Consider the following 23862-nt stretch of genomic DNA (forward strand, 5'->3'; position numbering starts at 1 on the left):
ATCTCATCCTTAACCGCTGCGTGGAGTCCCTCCAGAAAACGAGCGAGCAGCGCCGGCTCGTTCCACTCACTAGAGGCAGCAAGAGTGCGAAACTCAATGGAATAATCCGTTATGGACCGTTCACCTTGGCATAAGGAAGCCAGGGCCCTTTTCCTCACCAAAAACTGAACGGTCAAAAACCCGAATCATCTCCTCTTTAAAGTTCTGGAATCTGTTAGAGCAATCAGCCCTTGCCTCCCAGATAGCTGTGCCCCATTCTCGAGCCCGGCCAGTAAGGAGTGAAATGACGTAAGCAACCCGAGCTCTCTCTCTAGAGTATGTGTGGGGTTGGAGAGAGAACACAATCTCACACTGCGTGAGAAAGGAGCGGCACTCAGTGGGCTGCCCGGAGTAGCAAGGTGGGTTATTAACCCTGGGTTCTGGAGGCTCGGCAGGCCAGGGAGTAACAGGTGGCACGAGACGTAGACTCTGGAACTGTCCAGAGAGGTCGGAAACCTGAGCGGCCAGGTTCTCCACGGCATGGCGAGCAGCAGACAATTCCTGCTCGTGTCTGCCGAGCATGGCTCCTTGGATCTTGACGGCAGTGTAAACAGCGTCTGAAGTCGCTGGGTCCATTCTTTGGTCGGTTCCTTCTGTTATGCAGGTGAAGGAGGACCCAAACGCGACTTAACAGAAACAGAGTTTATTAATGCTCAAAACCGAATAACTGAAATCCTCTAGATAGTAGAAGGGAAAACAACTGGAGAAGCGGCCACAGACTGCAGGTCGCTTCAGGCGCAGGCCGTAGTCAACTGAGACACCTGCTCACACGCAGCGTCTGAAGAAGGCACAAAACACGACAGGACAGGGTGATACACAATCACGGCAAAAAACACGACAGGACAGGGCGAAACGCAATTACAGCATGGAATACAAAACAAGGAACCGACGGAACAGGAACGGATTACAAAGGAATAAATAGGGAATCTAATCAGGGGAAAGGATCGGGAACAGGTGTGGGAAGACTAAATGATGATTAGGGGAATAGGAACAGCTGGGAGCAGGAACGGAACGACAGAGAGAAGAGAGAGCGAGAGAGTGAGAGAGGGAGGGGGAGAGAGAGGGATAGGAGGGAAAGAACCAAATAAGACCAGCAGAGGGAAACGAATAGCATGGGGAGCACAGGGACAAGACATGATAATAAATGACAAACATGACAGTCAGGGCGTAAGTTGGGGTGGGCAGTCTATGTTTTGTGTTTCTATGTCTTTCTAATTCTGTGTTTGGCCTAGTATGGTTCTCAATCAGAGGCAGGTGTCGTTAGTTGTCTCTGATTGAGAATCATACATAGGTAGCCTGTCTTTCCACTGTTGGTTTGTGGGTGATTGTTTCCTGTGTCAGTGTTTGTGACACACGGGACTGTTTCGGTTTGGTCACATTTATTGTTTTTGTATTTTGTGTTCATGTTGAGTTTTTCTTATTAAAACATGGACACTTACCACGCCCCATCTTGGTCCGATCCTTGCTACACCTCTTCAGAGGAAGAAATCAGCCGTTACAGAGCGTTTCCCTCAGGGAGAGGAAGCTTTTCAGAAAATGTCATCTTGAAATACATGTATATTATACGTCTTTATAACAATATATTATAGCTAAAGGCTTTATTGGTATATACTCCACAACCATAATTTGGTATTTTTCCATCACAAAGTTTGTTTGGACTTTTAGTTGAAGCATTTGCACCTCCCCCGACTGCAGTCATCGACTTCCGTCTGCTTTCGTAAGTCACCTTGAACACGGCCATATAAAGGCTTTATTGGTTTTAAAGCTAGAATAGTTAGTTGTTACATACATTTTTTTTAAACTTCTAAATTAATGACAGATACCCATTGATTCTTGAAGAATATAACTTATAAATGCCTCAAGGTTAGTCAAAATGTTACCCAAAATATAAGCTTGTTTTACTCCAATGCTTGTAAGCAAACACTTTATAGCTTCAAAACATTGTTAAAACTATCATTTTGATATCATGGATGGTTAGTTCTTGCATTCATAGCTCTGTCTATGAATTTGAGTGGTCACATTTCTCCAGGCCCATCCCTCAGCTTTATACCAAAACAGAGGTGGGGTGATCGCTTTAAGGACTCTAACCTTAGTGTGTACTCCACACTAATTTGGTCTCACTCACTCACTCACTCACTCACTCACTCACTCACTCACTCACTCACTCACTCACTCACTCACTCACTCACTCACTCTTAGAATGTTAGCGCTGCTGTACTTCCTCTTTAGCGTCGCCTCATTGGCTGCTTCGTTGGGAAAGACAGAAAGTGGCGGCGGTGTTGTTGGTGTCGTTTGACGGTTTCAGACGGTTCCTTCTATCCAACCTAAAGCTTCTGTATCAGACTGGACGAATGTCATTACCCTGACAACTACTCAGTAGTAGACCTAACCCTTGCTGCTATCATACCCAATGGAGCTATACACATACACACACATATACTCACTGTGAGTGAGAAGTTTATGACTAGTTAAAGGAGATTCTGGTTAATGTGTCAGCTGCTGGGGCTGCCACTGGCGCCAAACAACTGATCTCTGTCCCAGGCACGCTGCTTCCTGGCTGGGGAGGGCTGTGTCAACACCTCCCTAATGGTGGGACTGGTGGTGGGGGTACTGCTGGTTCTCACCACACTCACAGGTCAGTCTGCCTTATTGTTTGTATTACATGTATTACATTATTATCATGTTTCTATTGAAATATGTTGTTTTTACTATAGCTGAAAGACAGGACATTTAAATGAGCACTACAGTTGTGGCCAAAAGTTTTGAGAATGACACAAATATTAATTTTCACAAAGTCTGCTGCCTCAGTTTGTTTGATGACAATTTGCATATACTCCAGAATGTTATGAAGAGTGATCAGATGAATTGCAATTAATTGCAAAATCCCTCTTTGCCTTGCAAATGAACACAATCTCAAAAAAATATTTTCACTGCATTTCAACACTGCCACAAAAGGACCAGCTGACATCATGTCAGTGATTCTCTTGTTTAAAAAAAACGTTTTAAATGTTATATCCGTTATTTTACCAGGTAAGTTGACTGAGAACACGTTCTCATTTACAGCAACGACCTGGGGAATAGTTATAGGAGAAAGGAGGGGGATGAATGAGCCAATTGTAAACTGGGGATTATTAGGTGAAAGTGATGGTTTGAGTGCCAGATTGGCAATTTAGCCACAGCATGCCAGAGCGGATTGCAGAGGTCTTCAAAAAGAAGTGTCAACACTGCAAATATTGACTCTTTGCATCAACTTCATGTAATTGTCAATAAAAGCATTTGACACTTATGAAATGCTTGTAATTATACTTCAGTGTTCCATAGTAACATCTGACAAAAATATTTAATGACACTGAAGTTGCAAACCTTGTGGAAATTAATATTTGTCATTCTCAAAACTTTTGGCCACGACTGTACTACCCTCTCTCCCTCTCTTCTCTCTCTCTTCTCTCTCTTCCTCTCCCCTCTCTCTTCCTCTCTCCTCTCTCTCTCTCTCTCTCTCCTCTCTCTCTCTCTCTCTCTCTCTCTCTCTCTCTCTCTCTCTCTCTCTCTCTCTCTCTCTCTCTCTCTCTCTCTCTCTCTCTCTCTCTCTCTCTCTCTCTCTCTCTCTCTCTCTCTCTCTCTCTCTCTCTCTCTCTCTCTCTCTCTCTCTCTCTCTCTCTCCTCTCTCTCTCTTCTCTCTCTCTTCTCTCTCTCTCTCTCTCTCTCTCTCTCTCTCTCTCTCTCTCTCTCTCTCTCTCTCTCTCTCTCTCTCTCTCTCTCTCTCTTCTCTCTCTCTCTCTCTCTCTCTCTCTCTCTCTCTCTCTCTCTCTCTCAGGTCTGTTCAAGTTGTGGAGGCCACGGCGTCAGTCTGCCTCTCGTCCCTTCCCTTCTCGATACAGGACGATTATGTTGATGATGCTGACCCTCTGCTAGACTAAACGAATCAATCACAGCTCCCAGCCCGACTATACTGACCAACCACAGATCATAACAACAAACCATGCAGCAAAACAAGCAACAAACCAAAGCTCACCACCATGCTCCCAACAACCAGTCAGAACTCAAATGGGAATAAATAGGGAATAGTGCCATTTCAGACACAGCCATAGTCTTTTACAAGAGTTACAGAGCGGTAGTCAGATTTCAGATTTATACACTCCTCATTCTCTGTGGTACAATACTTACAGTATGGAGTATTCAAATAAATATGTACACTATAAATAAACATATTGAACCATAAATAGATAAAACTAAAGAAATAAGACACTAAAGAGAAGACTGGGGTTACTTGAATTTGTGTCTATACAGAGAAACCATCTAATATGATATAACACGTGTTTATATATTTGAAGAAATGCTCTGTTAATTTTTTTGCAGGACAATCCTATAAAGAAGAATACATGTTTGCTCGGAGAGCTATATTGTTCGATTCAGGTCCTATATCTGAAAATAAGTTATTGAAGGAAAACAGTTTCAGTTTGTCTGATTCTCTGGTCAAGCCACTGTGTGTGCGTGTGCCCGCGTGTGTGTGTGTGTGTGTGTGTGTGTGTGTGTGTGTGTGTGTGTGTGTGTGTGTGTGTGTGTGTGTGTGTGTGTGTGTGTGTGTGTGTGTGTGTGTGTGTGTGTGTGTGTGTGTGTGTGTGTGTGTCGGTGTAGAGAAGTCAAAGATATGCTGTTACTATGGTTACTATACCATAGTAACCATAGTACTATGATTAATATGCTGTAACTATGCTGTCATTATCGTTACTGCCCAGGAACTTTATTGTTACTATGTCAACCGCCCACCTCAAGGTGACTACTGAACTGGTCCTCAGGGTGTTTCTGCTCATATTGTCATTGACTGACATAAAAAAAAGTAAACCTAAATGTTGTGTCCACATTGTATCATTATTTAGCAAAGCATCTATGATTAATCATTACACTGGATATAACTGACGTGTGTGTGTGTGTGTGTGTGTGTGTGTGTGTGTGTGTGTGTGTGTGTGTGTGTGTGTGTGTGTGTGTGTGTGTGTGTGTGTGTGTGTGTGTGTGTGTGTGTGTGTGTGTGTGTGTGTGTGTGTGTGTGTGTGTGTGTGTGTGTGTGTGTGAGAGAGAAGAAGAAGAAGGGGAAAGAGTATGTGTCATTGGAACCACCAGGAAAAAAGAAAAGAACACAACCACACATGTTGGGTATGAATAGTTTATATATTCTTAATTTCAGTCACATTATAATGTATTAAAATGCAAAGATATAAAATTAAATAGATACTGACTCATGTAACATTTGTATATTTTTCTGATTAAACTACATGTTTTAAAATATGGGTTATCTTATCTCTTATTACCAATATCGCTATAGATACTACTACTATATCTGTGGTATCTTATAGTATGTCTGAATTGTCACAGGTTAATAGTCTTTTCAGGAGGTAATGTTACAGGAATAATCCATCTCACAGCATCAACTTTAGTGCAACAATCTCCAAACATTAGCATCAGAGGGGTATGTCACCAAGAAAGATCAATAAGTTAGCCTGTCAAACGTTGAACCCTCCAGAGGGGTATACTACAAAGCTAGATCAAGGAGTTAGCCGGTTAACTTGCCTGAATATTTTTTAAATACCTTTTTTTTTTTGGGGGGGTAAGCTTGAAATGGGGCAGACCCAGGACAACAGCACAATACCAAAGTGCAATAAAACACTATTTTCATCATTCTCATTCAGTTTGGACATTCTAAATGGAAGAACATAAATCAGCAGTACATAACTAGAATCAATATTGCTAGGGGCAACAAGAGATATGTCCAAGCTGAGGGACATGGACACATCAACATTAGATTAGTTAACATTAGAAAAATGTAAACCCTCACCAAATAAAAACACTAATATATTTATTTATTAAACTCCTTGAGATGAACCAACTATGTCGTTTTCAAGGGGGTCCTGTGAGTTCAAAGGAAGTAATGACTTATGTCATAACTTCTATATCACACCTGTACAATACATCCATGTTAAGTTTGGTTAAAGGTAGATTCAACAATATGACATAATCATTTCTGTTAACTGCAGAAATGTATTTTACTGTTGATTTCTGTAAGTAGGAAGTTCACCCATATGATGATGTCATATTGCAGTGTACCTTTAACCTGCTCTGTGGTTATAAGAGCTTGCTCCAGCTCAGCCTGATGCCCTGACTGACTTTATTTTTTATAAAACTAGTTTCTGATATGAACCTGGAACAATACAGCCTAATCTCTGAGCCGATTGCGTCTCAAACTTTGGCTACAAAGTTCAGACCCTTTACCTGCTGTTACTTTTGACCCAGAACAGAAACAGAGAGAGGTTAAAGGTCAAATGTAGAATGCTGAGTCCACTTGTGACTCCAAATGCAGATGCTCAAGTGTATTATTGCTTTTATAAATAAAGTTAATATATTTGCACCATATGAAGTTCATATATGTTCATATATATTTGCCAAAAAAACAAGTTCATATTATGTTCATCTATATTTGCACCAAATAAAGTTCACATATATACAGTACCAGTCAAAAGTTTGGACACACCTACTCATTACAGGGTTTTTCTTTATTTTTTTACGATTTTCTACATTGTAGAATAATAGTGAAGACATCAAAACTATGACATAACACATGGAATCATGTAATAACCAAAAAAGTGTTAAACAAATCAAAGTGCATTTTATATTTGAGATTCTTCCAAGTAGCCACCCTTTGGCTTGATTACAGCTGTGCACACTCTTGGCATTCTCTCAACCAGCTTCATGTCACCTGGAATGTTAATTTGTGGAATTTCTTTCCTTCTTAATGCATTTGAGAAAGTCAGTTGTGTTATGACAAAGTAGGGATGGTATACAGGAGGATAGGCCTATTTGGTAAAACACCAAGTCCATATTATGGCAAGAACAGCTCAAATAAGCAAAGAGAAACGACATTCCTTCATTACTTTAAGACATGAAGGTCAGTCAATCTAGAAAATGTCAAGAAATTCTAACATTTCTTCAAGTGCAGTCGCAAAAACCATCAAGCACAATGATGAAACTGGCTCTCATGAGGACCGCTACAGGAAAGGAAGACCCAGTGTTACCTCTGCTACAGAGGATAAGTTAGAGTTAACTGCACCTCAGAAGTTGAAGCCCAAATAAATGCTTCACAGAGTTCAAGTAACAGACACATCTCAACATCAACTGTTCAGAGGAGACTGCGTGAATCAGGCCATGACGGTCGAATTGCTGCAAAGAAACCACTACTAAAGGACACCAATAAGAAGAGGCTTGATTGGGCCAAGAAACACGAGCAATAGACATTAGACCGGTGGAAATCTGTCCTTTGGTCTGATGAGGTCAAATTTGAGATTTTTGGTTCCAACCGTTGTGTCTGTGTGAGACTCAGAGTGGGTGAACGGATGATATCCACATGTGTATTTCCAACCATGAAACATGGAGGAGGTGTGATGGTACTTTGCTGGCGACACTGCCAGTGATTTATTTAGAATTCAAGGCACACTTAACCAGAATGGCTACTACAGCATTCTGAAACGATAAGCCATCCCATCTGGTTTGTGCTTAGTGTGACTACCATCAGATGTGCCTCCACAATCACCCAACCTCAACCCAATTGAGTTGGACCGCATAGTGAAGGAAAAGCAGACAAGTGCTCAGCATATGTGGGAACTCCTTCAAGACAGTTGGAAAAGCATTCCAGGTGAAGCTGGTTGAGAGAATGCCAAGAGTGTGCAAAACTGTCATCAAGGCAAAGGGTGGCTACTTTGAAGAATCTAAAATATAAACTATATTTTGATTTGTTTAACATTTTTGTTGGTTACTACATGATTCCATATGTGTTATTTCATAGTTCTCATAGTTCTGACATCTTCACCATTACTCTACAATGTAGAAAATAGTAAAAATAAAGAAAAACCCTGGAATGAGTAGGTGTGTCCAAACTTTTGACTGGTACTGTATATTCATATATATTTGCACCATATAAAGTTGATTGGTGGAAGGCTTAGTGTTGATTGGTGGAGGGATGGTCAGACGTAGTCAGGTAAAGGTCTCTGTCACCATGACGACCTCAGGGATGAGTTCATCAGAAAGAGAATCACATATCCGTATTCTACATGACAGAAAATCTGATCTGTTCTACACAATTCATGTCTATCTTAACGTTCTGTAATGTTGTGCCTTCCTGAGCAAACAAACAAGCAAACATCATTTACTATGACTCACAGATCAGGCACAACACACACAGTACACACACACATCTCTGTACATATAAATATATACACATTTAGTTAAAAACTAAAGAGATCACACACCCAGTTAACCAAACTATAGAGAATAAACACCCAGTTAACCAAACTAAAGAGAATAAACACCCAGTTAACCAAACTATAGAGAATAAACACCCAGTTAACCAAACTATAGAGAATAAACACCCAGTTAACCAAACTAAAGAGAATAAACACCCAGTTAACCAAACTAAAGAGAATAAACACCCAGTTAACCAAACTAAAGAGAATAAACACCCAGTTAACCAAACTAAAGAGAATAAACACCCAGTTAACCAAACTAAAGAGAATAAACACCCAGTTAACCAAACTAAAGAGAATAAACACCCAGTTAACCAAACTAAAGAGAATAAACACCCAGTTAACCAAACTAAAGAGAATAAACACCCAGTTAACCAAACTAAAGAGAATAAACACCCAGTTAACCAAACTAAAGAGAATAAACACCCAGTTAACCAAACTATAGAGAATAAACACCCAGTTAACCAAACTAAAGAGAATAAACACCCAGTTAACCAAACTAAAGAGAATAAACACCCAGTTAACCAAACTATAGAGAATAAACACCCAGTTAACCAAACTAAAGAGAATAAACACCAAGTTAACCAAACTAAAGATAATAAACTCCCAGCTAGGAGACAGCTTTCAGGCCGCTGTTTATATTACATTCACATTTTTTCTAATTTCATATTATTATTTTTTAGTATTATTCATGAAGATGTGAAAATAACATGACATGCTGTCTTCTGTCACCATCCAGTCTTCTCAGCAGAGTGAGGAATACAAAACAGAGATGAAGAGATAAAAACAGAGAGAAGAGTCACATTTGTGTGTATCAGTGTCACTTCCGTCCCTCTCCTTGCCCCAACCTGAGCTCGAACCAGGGACCCTCTGAACAGATGGACAACCATCATCCACAAAGCATCGTTACCTGTTACTCCACAAAAGCTGTGGTCTTGCATAGCAAGGGAAACAACTACTTCTAGGTCAGAGCGGATGAGGTCACCGGTTGAACACTACTAGCGAGCACCACTAAATAGCTAGCCATTTCACATTGGTTACATGTGCGCACTTGTAAATATGTGTGTTTGCCTATGTGTGTATGTGTCAGAAAGAAGACTCGTACTGCAGTAGTTCATAGAGCAGAGGTCTGTCCCTGTATCGTATGCCTGCGGCTGCAGGCGTCAGGTACTGTAGTAGGTTGATGGTCCTTCGCAGCCGTCTGTCCACGTAGTGAGCGTCCCAGGCTGGGTAACGTTTCCTGGGCATGTCAATCTTTATCAGAGGACCTTCGAAACGCCTCGAGGTGGGGGGCTCCAAACGCACCTGGAACACCGGCAGACAGCCTTCTGCGATGATGTCATCACTGTGAAACGGGGAAGCAAGGTGGGCTGGGGTGGGCGGAGCTGAAGGGGGCAAGGGGTTACCCCACAGCAGCTCATCACACCAGGTCGATGCCGGGGTGGGGTGTGTGTGTGAGGGGTGAAGAAGGCCGTAGTACAGAAGCATCACCAGTACTCCACCCGTAAAGGACAGGTAGACACCACACAACGCTGGAACCGCGTAGCTGTCTGTCTCTTCGTGGTCACGATACACATACCTGTAACACATACGCACACACGCACAACTGTTTTGATATCCACGCACACACATATGTCTCTGTACAATCATGAGAGATACACCTATTCGAAGATAAAACACATACTGTAGGTGTGTGCCTGTCTGTCTATCTGTCTGTCTACATACCACAGTCCAGTAAGCAGTGTGTTCTCAGCCAGTACCACAGAGTAGTAAGCCACCATGCGTCCCCTGGTGTGTCCCTCCTTGACATTGAACCAACAGAAGATGTAGACGATGCCCACCACCATGTTAAACAAAACCTCCTCCCAGCGAGACATACAGAAGTCTGTTCCGCCATGCACCACCCACAGGGCCATGCCACACCAGTGGAGCACCACGAAGATGCCAAAGTACAGGTGGAAGAGGGATGCGAAGAGGGCGAGAGAGAGAACGCGGGAGGAGATGGTGAGGAGGCGCCAGAGAAGGTGGAGGAGGGCACCGCGATAACTCAGACTGCGCTGGTCGTCTCTGGAGTCGCGCAGGAGCTTGTGGTATGAGGCCAACACCCAGGATAGAGACAGAAGAGAGCCTAGACTAGATATACCTAGGGAGAGAGATGGAGTGACTCATCTTGATAGCTGTAATACCAGTTGACCAGTGAGTGTGTGAACTGTGTGTATACGTACACTGTAGAGTCTCAGCCCGGTTCTGCTGTATCATAATACAGAGCTGTAGTACTAGTTGAGGAGCTGACTCCAGGAAGGTCTCCAGAAGCCGCAGCATGTTGACGTCTGCGTACTCAAACATCATGGCCCAGTAGAACCTCCTCTGTGCCTCCTTATGCTCCTTCATACGGTGGGACTGGATACCCAGGTATAAAGTACGGATATACCTGGGGGTCAGAGGTCAATAATTATGGCAGAGAGTGAGAGAGACGGTTTGTGTAGAATGAATCAGATTAAACACTGAGTGCCCCAGGCTGTGCTTGTGGGGTGTGTGTGTGTCTGTGTTTCTCTTGTGTGTTTGTGTATGTGTGAGCATGTGCGTAGACATGCTCATACAACCATCTGGGCTGCATCATATGAGCTAATTTCATACGACATCAATAATTCACTGGTCACATACAGTAGAAACACATGCACGCACGCACACATTTCACCAGATAAACCTGCAAGATGCCGCATCACAACAGAGAGTTTAATTGTTTAAATGTCGCTATCCATCATTCCCCTCCCCCCTTCACTTCTGTTCTGCGTGTTCAAGCTCTTTTTTTCTGTCAATTCTACTCCCTCCCTCCATCTCACAGTGATCTAACTCAATCAGACTGAACCATTCCACACACACCACTCTTTGGGAAAGACTCTATTAGGGAGATTGTTACAAACGTACACACACACTAGCTCTTAAGCCCACTCAACATCTCCCTCAGGCACCTAGGCCATGAAAGATTAGTCTGACAGAGAGAGGGAGAGAAGGAGAGAGGGGGGAGCGGAGAGGGGGTACATACAGGATATCCAAGTGGAATGGCATGCCTTTGACCTTTGGTGTCCGGTCAGGATGTTTTGATGTAGTGTTTTTCTAGTTTGATGGCCTTGTGACTATCAGCCTTGTGACTATCAGCTCCGCTAGCTAGTTAGCTATCCAGCTAATTGTCCAGCTGTGTCAGACACAGACAGTGGAAGTGTAGAGAAAACACAAGAGAAGATGGAAATCGATTGAGCCCAAATAGGTTCAAACCGTTTTTACAGAATAAAAATATAATAATAATAATAAGAAGAAGCTTTATTCAGGTCAGTGCTGGTTCTGCATATGTGCCCTTCCTTGCTAATTATATAGGCCATTAGTGTATGGTTTGAGTAGCCTAGCTAATACTTACAGCCAATCACATCCTAAATATCACCTCCTTCACTGACTTCCAGTGTGTGTGTGCAATTTTTTGTGTGTGTTTGTGTGTCAGCGGCAGATACTCTTTCTTCTTTGTTCTCCACCTGTACACACATGGTGAGGTTAACACGTGACCTAGTACATGGACTTCATTTGATAGTAGAGAATAGAGAATGGGAGAGGGGAACAGAGGAGAGAAGAGGAGAAGTGATCTCCACCAGGCACAACCAGAAGAGGACTGGCCACCGCTCACAGCCTGGTTCCTAGCCACTGTAGTTCCGCATTGCTTGCTCTTTGGAGTTTTAGGCCGGGTATCTGTATAAGCCAAGGGGAAAATTGTGGTGTAGATATTGGGGGATGAACAGTAGACGGGTGGTCCTGGTGGTCCACTCCGGATTTTCTTTTTGACATTTTAATATGCATTCTCTGCAATTCTACACAGTTTGAAATGACTTATTATGCCCCCCCCCCCCCCAAAAAAATATATATACATATAAATATATTCTTAGGAAACCAGCTAACTTCCTGCATTTCAACACCTTTTGTCATGGGGCAGAGAGAAAACTGTGCAGTTTTATAATGCTATTCTACACATTTTCTCATGAGTCTGAGAACATTTAGCAGTTTTAAAGCAAATTGCCTGCAATTGTACAAATCCTTCCATGTGGCAGAGACAAAAATGTGCTGTTTTATAGCTTATCTCACGGTATTCTTCACATTATGACATTGTCACGCCCTGACCTTAGAGAGCCTTTTTATGTCTCTATTTGGTTTGGTCAGGGTGTGATTTGGGTGGGCATTCTATGTTCTTTATTTTTTTTATTTCTGGCCGAGTGTGGTTCCCAATCAGAGGCAGCTGTCTATCGTTGTCTCTGATCGGGGATCATACTTAGGCAGCCCTTTTTCCCACCTGTGATTGTGGGTAGTTGTCTATGTGTAGTGGCCTGCGTGCACTACGTAGCTTTACGTTTGTTATTTCTTGTTTTGTTGGAGACATTATAAATAAACTAAAATGTACGCTGACCACGCTGCGCCTTGGTCCATTCATTTCGACGAGCGTGACAGACATGAGGCAGAGAATTTTGCAGTTTTAAAGTAACTGTCCAGTGTAAATCTCACTTTTAAAAGTTAATAACTCAAACCCAAATAATGATGTTGACTCATCCTATACTTGTATTTGTGGCCAAAGCATAAATTGGAGAAAAAACACTTTAAAAAACCCACATCTCAAACAGTCCTTCAAAAATAATTCCTATTTCCTCATAGAGGATGATGTCATCCTCCTGAGTAGGATGAGCTGGCCAATCAGCGGTCTACTTGCATGAACATTGTTAATGATTGGTATATGCCCACACTATTCTGTTGTTGGGATACACCCACACCATTCCAAAGCAGAAAAGCTGTGTTTTAACATACTTCATTTTCCTTCCAAATTAAAAAAGAACTCATATTGTAATTCATTCTAGGTCATATTTCATAGAAATCTGGAAACACTGGACAGTTAGACTTTGGGCAAAAACACAAAAATAGTTCCTTTAAACTGTATAACCGATCAATGCACCATCACACCAGGTCATTTAATGCTTAAAAAATAGCTGAATAAGATTTTGGCTACAGAAGTGGCATTTCGTACCAATCTCTACAGCTTACGTCCAAAAACATATCCTGTGAAATGACGAGTTACTAACTAGCTACAAGTGGCTAGCATAGCCAAGTTCACAGTTAAAGCTAATTTCCTGCAATTCTATACATTTTGACATTGCTTTTTGACATGTTCATATGCTATCTGGGGGCCCCAGGACCCAATTAATAAAAATTAAAAAATAAGTATTTTAAAGAAATTATTGGGGGGAATGAATCAACCTATTCTGAATATTGGGTAGGACATATTGGGTGGCAAATGTGTCCTACCCAATATGGTATAGGCACTTTGTGACAACTCCTGATGTAAAAAGTGCTTTATAAAATACATTTGATTGATTGAAGAAGAGAGGGGAGAACAGGGGGGCATGCTCTGTCCTTACCTCCAGACCTGCCCCAGCTGTAGAATGTGTATGGTGATCTGTCCTTACCTCCAGACCTGCCCCAGCTGTAGAATGTGTATGGTGATCTGTCCTTACCTCCAGACCTGCCCCAGCTGTAGAATGTGTATGGTGATCTGTCCTTACCTCCAGACCTGCCCCAGCTGTAGAATGTGTATGGTGATCTGTCCTTACCTCCAGACCTGCCCCAGCTGTAGAATGTGTATGGTGATCTGTCCTTACCTCCAGACCTGTCTCAGCTGTAGAATGTGTATGGTGATCTGTCCTTACCTCCAGACCTGTTCCAGCTGTAGAATGTGTATGGTGATCTGTCCTTACCTCCAGACCTGTCCCAGCTGTAGAATGTGTATGGTGATCTGTCCTTACCTCCAGACCTGTCCCAGCTGTAGAATGTGTATGGTGATCTGTCCTTACCTCCAGACCTGTTCCAGCTGTAGAATGTGTATGGTGATCTGTCCTTACCTCCAGACCTGCCCCAGCTGTAGAATGTGTATGGTGATCTGTCCTTACCTCCAGACCTGTCCCAGCTGTAGAATGTGTATGGTGATCTGTCCTTACCTCCAGACCTGTCCCAGCTGTAGAATGTGTATGGTGATCTGCCACAGCCAGACTGAGGCCACTCTGACCCGGTCTGTTCCAGGATAAACCCCCCTGTGGCCAGTTGGCCCTTGCCTGGTCAGCTTTTCTCTCTCTCCTCCCCTGCTGCAGTCCACCGTCCCCAGCCAGGTGGTCAGACACTCTCCGCTGTAGTCCTGGATGAACCAGCGGAAACTCAGTATCTGAACTACAATCGACGGCACCAGCACCAGGAAGAGCGTCAGGCCAAACCACAGATAGTCCTGTCTGTCATAGTAGTCTGCAGCGAGAAGCAGATCTGTTCCCACATCCCAGAAGAAGACGAGGAGAGCCAGGATCAACCAGAGACAGTCCAGCCACAGTCCCTCCTCTGGTGGGCAGCGAGTCTCCCTCAAACTCCTACCACCTCCAACTCCGGTACCCCCGATCCTTCTATAATAGTGATCATAATAATAATGGTAAAAGGCTCAAGATGAGAATAGCAGAGACTCTCACTCTCACTCTCACTCTCACTCTCACTCTCACTCACCCAGTAGTGTCTTTCCCCAGCAGGTTTCCCAGACAGTTGGAGCGACAGCCCCAGTAGCAGACAGCAGAGTGACAGCAGAGACAGATGTGGATAGCTGCAGAGTCCAGAGGCTGACAGTCTTCCTCTGTGTCTCCATCAAACACCCCCTCCCCCACTCCTTCCTCCATTTCTCCCCCTCCATCAGACTGCGCTGCCATGTTCCTCCCCTTTCCTCTCGTCCCGAACCAAAACACACCCTCCTCTGAACCCACGTCACTTCCAAAATACCTCCTGTCCCTCCCCAGCCGCGGTGTTTCTGTCTCTGACTCTCCCGGGGAGCCATCAGAGCCGGTCACCGCACGAAGGCAGCTGCCCCTCTCCCTCCTCCTTCTCTCCCTTCCTCCTCGCCCTCCTCTCTAGGAAACACTCTATCCCCTCTCCTACCAGGCGCTCCTTGCGACCAGTGGCAGCGGTTGAATCCGTTCCTATTCCTCTCCTCCAGCCAATCTTCATCTCCCAGTCTCTCGCTCCCTCTGCATCTTCTACATGGCTGTACTCACCACGGTCATCTAGGGAGACAGTGGCTTGTTATGACGTAATGCAGCATCTCCCAGCTAAGAGACGTGTGTGTGCTGAGACATGAGTGTGTGAAAAGCCAGTGAATTAATCCTCATCTATGCAGAACTGTGGTAGCGTTTCAGCCTTCCCCAGCCTGTCTCTCAACCTGTCACACATACACCACAGCAGCCTATGAGCTGTCCGCTCCACCTCACTGCTTGAGCCCTCTGCGCTGCTCAGCTCAGGTCAGAACGCACTCACACACACTCCGCCTCCTAGCGGCAAGACTAGACACAACATCTGCACATCTGTACATACACTCTCTCTACCAACCCCCCTCTCTTCCCTTCCTCAGCAGGCTTCAGGCCAATAGCTCAGCCAGCCTAATCACCCAGAACATATGTGTGTGTGTGTGCGTGAGCCCTGCCAGAGGAAGGAGAGGGGAGAATAGATGGAAATAGAGAGAGAGGGCGAGAGGAAGGAGAGGGGAGAAGAGATGGAGATAGAGGGAGTGAGGAAGGAAGAGGGTGTGGGAGATGGGAGAGATAGTGGGTAGGGGAGGAGCAATTATAAGGATTTAAGAAGAGGGGGATGAGAGAGGGATAAAGCACAAACCAGCCTCTTCACTCTTTCATTCTCTCCCTCTCTCTTTCTCTGTCCACTGGAGATTAGCCTCTATGTTGCCATGACTACCATCCCAGGGTGGCTGAAGGGGAGTCTGGTAATTTGGTCTGTGAAGGAAAGAGAGATGGAGAGAGAGGTAATCAGTTGTAATTTGTTCTACAATCAATTCTCCTATTTCTCCATGTTTTTCCTAATGTGTATCAGATACAAACCACACTAGTCTGTCTACTGGCTACAGGGACTCTTATGCACGCTTTATATTAAATTGGACCGAGTGAGAGAGGAAGATGTACTGCTCACTTGAGATTAAAATAATAATTGTTTTTTAGAAGCGGGATTGTATGTGATTTTAATTGATGTGACACTTGGTGCTCTGCTTTGAAATGTAGTCCTGTGGACTGTTAGATAACTAGTGTGTTTCTGAATGCAGACATCTTGGTTGGGTTTCCCAAATTCAACGTTGTTTTACGAAATTGTTGGTTACTAAAGTGCAATATTAGTAACCAGTTTCAAATAAGCTGATGAAAATATATGATAACGGTGCCCCATAATAACACAAATGCGTCAGGACTGACAGTTTAAATATTGTTCATATATACTTTTTTACCAATTACATTTTTGTTTTGTTGTATTGTTATTGTTTGTGTGTGTAACCTAGGCATCTTGCCGGATTCTCTTACCTAATCTTGGGTTTGTGTGTGTGAGGCTGCAAAGGGCCAGGATTCCACTCTAGAATTATAGTTTCGACTGATCCTACAGTTTTGTTTCGGTACTGCAGTTTAACTGTTGCCCAGCTCAGAAAGACAATTTCCACAGATGGCCACATAGAAAAGTCAGATTTGAACATTTCTAATAAGACACTTTAGTCATCACCTTTGTGCACAAAACATCCATTGAATTATTCAAATAATTGTAGCTAAGGCCAATTTTTTAAAAATCACTCAAAGATATTAACAGCCGAACATATGAACATTTTATATTCATCCAATGTCTGCCATGTTTCTGGATGACGTCGTCGCTGCTGAGTGCTTGTGTGCATGTGACGTCGGTCCGTATAAACCGGATACAACCCGAATATAGACGGTCTATGAATCAGTATATGCGAACGTGAGTAAATTACCTTGAAAACAACGGTCCGACATCTTGGATCTTAATACACCTCAGAATTGTGATGTCAGTGTGCATGTGTGTGAAGGCTTCCCCCGCTGGTCAGGGGTATTTGTTGCATGCTGAGCTCTAGCAGGTCATACACCAGGCTGCTCTCCTTTAGCAGACTCACCAGCAGCTGCTCTCTTTCAGCAGACTCACCAGCAGCTGCTCTCTTTCAGCAGACTCACCAGCAGCTGCTCTCTTTCAGCAGTCTCACCAGCAGCTGCTCTCTTTCAGCAGTCATACCAGCAGCTGCTCTCTTTCAGCAGTCATACCAGCAGCTGCTCTCTTTCAGCAGTCTCACCAGCAGCTGCTCTCTTTCAGCAGTCTCACCAGCAGCTGCTCTCTTTCAGCAGTCTCACCAGCAGCTGCTCTCCATTTATTGGACCAGGTCTCTCTTGGAAAAGAGATGTTATCTTAATGAGAAAAAACTATATAAATAAAAGGTTAAAAAAATAAAATAATTAAGCAGTCTCACTCACTGCTCTCCTCTAGCAGTCTCACCGGTGGCTGCTCTCCTTCAGCAGTCTCTGATAATGCTGAATAAATGTTTTGCCTGCGATACTGATGGCTATATCAAGACTAGTAAAGGCCAAGTGCACTACTTTTGTGAACAAAAATATTTTGATTTGTATTTTATTTGGAATATTTCAGAAAAATATTGTGGTCTGTCAAAAAGCAGTGTCACTTGCCACATCATTTTGTCACACTTTGCTTTTTGAAAGACCAGTATCTTGAAAACTTGACTGCTGACATGCAAAACATTTTTGGGACTGTATCAGAGGCTTAACAAAACAAGAATAATAATTGGTTAAAATTAGGTTGGGGTTAAGGTAAACGTCAGTTTTAGATTTTGGTAAGCCATTTTACAGGGCAGAAGTGTTTTTATAGCTTCTCCTGTTGCATTCCACTTAAACCGCAACATTTGGTCTCCATCTTCTGGCCACAAACATTTGGTTCACCATAACCCAATCACATTTGGAATGGGATTTTCCGATTCGTACAGACGGTTCACTACACATAGTGCATAACTGTAGCTAAAATATATGCAGGATAGTCTGAACAGAACCCACAAGAGGTCTGGAGTATAGTAACCTTCCCATTGCTCGCACACACAGCAACCAGGTTAAAGCTTTTCTTTGTTGAGAAACCACAACTGTCTCTTGACTCAAATCTAGAAAATCTGATAAATAACAGTGTACAAAACATTAAGAACATCTTCCTAATATTAAGTTGCAACTCAACCTTTTGCCCTAAGAACAGCCTCAATTCATCTGGGCATGGACTCTACAAGGTGTTGAAAGCATTCTACAGGGATGCTGGCCCATTTTGACTCCAATGCTTCCCACGGTTGTGTCAAGTTGGTTGGATATCCTTTGAGTGGTGGACCATTCTTGATACACATGGGAAACTGTTGAGTGTGAAAAACCCAACAGTGTCGCAGTTCTTGACACAAACGGTGCGCCTGGCACAGACTACCTTACCCCGTTTAAATGCAGTTAAATATTTTGTCTTGCCCATTCACCCTTAATGGCACACATACACAATCCATGTCTCAATTATCTCAAGGCTTAAAAATCCTTCTTTAACCTGTCTCCTCCCCTTCATCTACACTGATGGAAGTAGATTTAACAAGTGACATCAATAAGGGATCATAGACTGACCAGGTGAAATCTATGGTCATGGAAAGAGGTGTTCATAAGGTTTTGTACACTCATTGTATATGACAACAAAGTCAGATGTAAAATTGGATGGCAATGATTTTATTATATTCAGAAATCAACACTTAAGAAATTCACAGTCATTTTATATACACTGATCTATTGCACATATTTAAAAAAACAGGCTTGACACACCCAGCTCACATGTGTTTTAGACTATACATTTCTGATCCCCATTAAATTAAGATACAAAAAAAATTAACCATAGTTTAGCATTACAATACATTATATAAGTGGATTTAAACCATCCAATACTTTTTAGTTCATAGGAAATTTTTCCAAAAACGGTTGTCATTGGGATGAATTTAGTAAAACTGACACTTAAAATGAGATTCCTCATTCCAACTTTACCATTGGAAACAAAGAAAAGGCAATGATTTAGAAGTAACCCCACACTCATCAGAAAAAATATAATGAACCATAAAAGAAGTATCATAAATGATGACTTCAACGTGTTTGTTCTGACAACAACCATATAAAGCATGTATATCATATAATTCATGTTGGAGTTTTTCAGGGTTATTATTTTAAGCTGCCAAATAATAAGACTTACTATTTTGTTCAAAATATACATAAAAACAGTGCACATTTTTCTGTCAAAACCCATAGTGGCATGCACCACAGTAAACATCTATGCTGAAATTCACACAGCTTAGCAGTAAATGTGCCTATGACGCTATCCACTGTACAGCAAGTCAAGGAACTATCCAGTGTTTTCCAGTTATCCAGTGTTTTGTTTGTTGACGATTTACTGTCTGACCTCCAGTTTTGAAAGTGGTGTGTTAGAAGGTATGGATGTTGGTGTTAGTGCTCTTCCTTGTCTCGTCCTATCTTCTCCTTCTTCTCTTTCTCGTCCTGCAGGGCCGTGCCCAGTTTTTTGATGAGGACAGAGAGGACCTTGTCCAGGGGGTCCATCACTCCCCTCTGGAGCCATTTGGGAATTGTAGTCCTTGCGTGGTGGAAGCCTAGCTTCTGGAGAATGTAGTCCACGCCGACAGGATCGATCTTCCGTCCCGTCCAGGAGATGAGCCTGTGGAAATGAATTATTAAGACCATGTCAAGAAACCTCAGAGATGTATGACAAAAGGGTTTAGGGTTAGTGTATAGGCCTAAAAGTGGGCTTATGGAGTAGTTGACATGCTCAGGTGAGGGGTTAAGGAGTCAAACACAGGGATCATATACACATACTACAAATGTATGCACTTACTGTACTGTTAGTTTGGATAAAAGTCTCTACATAGTGGCATATATTGGGTCTGAGGGAAGGGGTCTGGTTTACCTGAGTGTGGGCTCCAGCTGCCAGGTGTTGCACATGAATTCTCTCCAGTCCACCGTAGTGTAGTTGATGCCATCCTCCTTGTCTGTGGAGTTCTCATCATTAAGGGCCGTTGGGCTCTTCTGGCCAGGCCGAGTGGCAAACATCCGGGGGTTGAAAAGGGCTTCAGACCAGGGAAGGGAGAGAGGGAGAGAAACTATAAAGAGTGCCTTGGTTCTCCTTTCTTTTGACTACTAGTTCTGAAATCCAACAGCACCTTCAACTGAAATTCTATTTTAGGTGTACCTTTGTTGCTCTTATTGTCTATATAAAGTTCAGTACTATTTATCTAATGTAAAGTACAGTTAATTGTTCTAGGTTGCGCAATGTAGTGTGCTGCTGCTGTTGACATTTCAGGTACTCTCACCCTTCTCTTTCTCCTTCAGGTAGGCAGAGACCAGGTCATGCAGGAACATGATGAGCTCTGCGTCCATGGTGACACAGATGTGGTCGGTGAATTCAGTCACCAGGCTGCACTCCACCTTAGGCTTACTGTTGGAGTCTGAAACGGACGGGAAACAATAGTCGTTACCTTGCTTTCCAACAAAGATATATATATATATACATACACACACACACACACACACATACACACACAAACGTATGTGGACACGTTCAAATTTGTGGATTCTGCAATATCAGCCACACTGGTTGCTGACATGTGTATAAAATTGAGCACACAGCCATGCAATCTCCATAGACAAACACTGACAGCAGAATGGCCTTACTGAAGAGCTCAGTGACTTTCTATGTGTCGCCGTCATAGGATACCACCTTTCCAACAAGTCAGTTTATCACATTTCTGCCCTGCTAGAACTGCCCCGGTCAACTGTAAGTGCTGTTATTTTTGGGGAAGTGGAAACGTCAAGGAGCAACAACGGTTCAGCGGTAGGCCACACAAGCTCACAGAACTGGACCGCCGGGTGCTGTCCTCGGTTGCAACACTCACTAACGAGTTCCAAACTGCCTCTGGAAGCAATGTCAGCACAACTATTGTTTGTCAGGAGCAGTTGTACACAAGCCTAAGATGACCATGCACAATGCAAAGGTTCAGCTGGAGTGGTGTAAAGCTCACTGCCATTAAACTCTGGAGCAGTGGAAATGTGATGAATCTCGCTTCACCATTTGGCAGTCTGACAGATGATTATGGGTTTGGTGGATGCCAGGAGAACGCTACCTGCCCCAATGCATAGTGCCAGTTGTAAAGTCTGGTGGAGGAGGAATAATGGTCTGGGGATGTTCTTCATGGTTCGGGCTTAGTTCCAGTGAAGGAAAATCTTAACACTACAGCATACAATAACATTCTAGACAATTCTTTACTTCCAACTTTGTGGCAACAGTTTGGGGAAGGCCCTTTCCTGTTTCAGCATGACAATCGAACACGTTTGGGATGAATTGGAACGCTGACTGCGAGCCAGGCCTAATCGTCCAACATTAGTGCCCGACCTCACTAATGCTTGTGGCTGAATGGAAGCAAGTCTCTGCAGCAATGTTCCAACATCTAGTTGAAAGCCTTCCCAAAAGAGTACAGGCTGTTATAGTAGCAAATAAGGGACCAACTCATTATTAATTCCCTTTATTTTGGAACGTGATGTACGATGAGCAGGTGTCCACACACATACTTTTGGTCATGTAGTGTCTCTAAGATATAGGTTAGACACTTCAGAACAAACTTCCTTTAGATATTTTGGGGACTGTTGTTCCATGCAGTGAATCTGTTATTCAATATGGGCTAATAAAAGCCTAACAATTTTCAAGGGGTATTAAAATTCAAAATCAAATAGCTAAATGATCCTTGGGATGATCTTCTTAAAACAATTCCATATAGCTCAGTAGACCCCCCCCCCTCGACTTAGACTCTTATGGGTTAAGTGCCTTTGAACAGGGTATGGTAGTAGGTGCCAGGCACACCGGTTTGAGTGTGTGAAGGACTGCAACGATGCCACGTTTTACACTCAACAGTTTACCGTGTGTATCATGAATAGGCCACCACCCAAAGGATATCCAGCCAACTTTACACAACAACTGTGGGAAGCATTGGCATCAACATTGGCCAGCATCCCTGTGGAACTCTTTCGACACCTTGTAGACTCAATGCCCTGATGAATTTAGGCTGTTCTGAGGGCAAAGGGGTGGTGCAACTCAATGTTTTGTACACTCAGTGTATAACTCAACTGAGCCTACCAGTCAAGGAGGGTTCCTCAGGATCCTGAAAGTTTTTGGAGCTGAAATTCAGCTGCATCCTGGGAAGGGCGAAGATTGTCTCCGTCTCGTGGTTGTAGCTGGAAGAGCCGCTGAAGCTGCTGAGCAGGCTTGAACTCTTGGCAGCCGCCCCGCTCTCTGGGTTGTTGGCGTGTACGTTGCGCAAGAGATTCAGTTCTGGGGAACAGGATACATTAGAATGAGGCAGAGGTCTTGAATAACATTGGGTCAAAGGAAACAATAGACCTTGAATTTGACATTGGTAGTATTTAGTACCCTTTACCCTCATTCCTCATGGCAGTTACGTAGTTGAACCACTCTTTGACCGTGGCTACTCCGTGAGGCGGGTTTTCGTGCCTGCGACGGGTGATTTTGGTGATGGTGGCCATGGGGCTCTCTAGCGCCCCGCAGGGTTTGGTTTCCATAGTGTTGTGACCCAGATTAAAAGCCAACGTCTGCACGATGTAGGTGGACTCATCAGTGGAGCCTGATTGGATAGAAACTAGGTTGAGGTTAGAGGTATTTAGGGCAACTGATGTGCCACTTTGTTTGTATGCCTATATGAATGTAATGTGGTTGTTCATAATTTTCGATCATTAGTTGTTTGATGTATTTTTACCATTGAGGACCACTTTGAAAACAAAAGTATCAATTAAAACACTTAAGTCCTATCCTCTGGGAAGACACTGTACATATTGTTATATAGTTTTTTACCCAAATAAATCCAAATTCCCCATCCCTCCTCCCAGTCTCTTGAAAGCCTTTACCGTCCTCCAATATCTTCTGAGCCTCAGTCAAAAAAGCTATGTTGGGCTCTTCCAGGTGGAATAAGGCCCAGGACTTGGAGCGGAAGTTGGGCCCATGGAAGCAGGCCAGGGTCATGTGGTTGCCATGGAGACTAATGGAGCCACCCAGTTGCACTGCGTCTTCTGGAAGAGGCATCTGGAAGAGGGAGATGTGGCACCCGGCGATCACCTTCAGAACTCCAGGCCAGTGTCGATGGTGGGCCGCATCCATGTCTAGGAGAGAGGAAGGGAGAGATCCGGAAGGTGCAATGACAATAGAGGGGGAAAGGGACGGAAAGAGTAGATGAGCATTTAGATCGAAACCAGTCCATTTATTTGATGAACCCGGGAACCCAGTCATAATGGATACTTACACAGCTCTGCAGCACCTTTCTCAATGTTGATGACCGGCGCCTTGGGGGGCAGGTAGGGGACTGGACCCCATGTGGACAATGCTCGTTTGCTTGTGTCAAACTGCTGGGTGAAAAACTCCTGCAGCTTCATCCCAATCTTGATGAGGTCGGGGGTAGTGGAGCGCGAGATGATCACCTGGAAGATATCCCACTGCAAGTCCCCTTGGACAAATATCTTACTGGAGAGAGGGAGGGATAGGTAGAAAGAGAGGTAAAAAA

At 43.4% G+C, this 23862-nt stretch overlaps 2 protein-coding genes and 1 long non-coding RNA gene across 16 annotated transcripts in view; 1 reads left to right on the forward strand and 2 right to left on the reverse strand.

Annotated features, from left to right (window-relative positions):
* Positions 1-4438: 4438 nt before the first annotated feature.
* On the forward strand, positions 4439-12774 carry LOC124046556. Its single transcript, XR_006841025.1, has 2 exons — positions 4439-5190; positions 9067-12774. It is a non-coding gene; the product is annotated as an uncharacterized LOC124046556 (long non-coding RNA).
* Positions 7790-15646, reverse strand: LOC124046555 (XK-related protein 6-like). Its single transcript, XM_046367050.1, has 5 exons — positions 14898-15646; positions 14351-14800; positions 10553-10758; positions 10053-10470; positions 7790-9906 (listed from the first exon to the last, which is right to left on the reverse strand). Exons 1-5 carry the CDS (start codon positions 15092-15094, stop codon positions 9414-9416), a joined length of 1764 nt encoding a protein of 587 aa, XP_046223006.1. The 5' UTR covers positions 15095-15646; the 3' UTR covers positions 7790-9413.
* A 3303-nt stretch (positions 15647-18949) lies between these two features.
* The window catches only part of LOC124046557 (transmembrane protein KIAA1109 homolog), an 85203-nt gene continuing 80290 nt past the window's right edge, over positions 18950-23862 (reverse strand). For all 14 annotated transcript variants that reach the window (XM_046367064.1, XM_046367063.1, XM_046367052.1 and 11 more), the window contains 7 exons: positions 23605-23822; positions 23213-23464; positions 22729-22932; positions 22428-22622; positions 20611-20745; positions 20208-20367; positions 18950-19958 (listed from right to left, as the gene is read on the reverse strand). In XM_046367064.1, the coding sequence (XP_046223020.1) occupies positions 19733-19958; positions 20208-20367; positions 20611-20745; positions 22428-22622; positions 22729-22932; positions 23213-23464; positions 23605-23822 (1390 nt within the window). In that variant the 3' untranslated portion in view covers positions 18950-19732. The remainder of the gene's footprint in view (positions 19959-20207; positions 20368-20610; positions 20746-22427; positions 22623-22728; positions 22933-23212; positions 23465-23604; positions 23823-23862) is intronic.

Source organism: Oncorhynchus gorbuscha, linkage group LG10, assembly GCF_021184085.1.
Source record: "Oncorhynchus gorbuscha isolate QuinsamMale2020 ecotype Even-year linkage group LG10, OgorEven_v1.0, whole genome shotgun sequence".
NCBI classification, from domain to species: domain Eukaryota; kingdom Metazoa; phylum Chordata; class Actinopteri; order Salmoniformes; family Salmonidae; genus Oncorhynchus; species Oncorhynchus gorbuscha.

What these genes read in the sequence shown, in the direction of transcription:
- LOC124046555 (XM_046367050.1), bottom strand. Translation starts at nt 15,094, where the DNA reads ATGGCAGCGCAGTCTGATGGAGGGGGAGAAATGGAGGAAGGAGTGGGG. An exon ending in CAGCTGGGACAGGTCTGGAG is followed by an intron (nt 10,759 to 14,350) that starts GTAAGGACAGAT and finishes TCTGACCCCCAG; the next exon opens with GTATATCCGTACTTTATACC. An exon ending in CCGGGCTGAGACTCTACAGT is followed by an intron (nt 10,471 to 10,552) that starts GTACGTATACAC and finishes CTCTCTCCCTAG; the next exon opens with GTATATCTAGTCTAGGCTCT.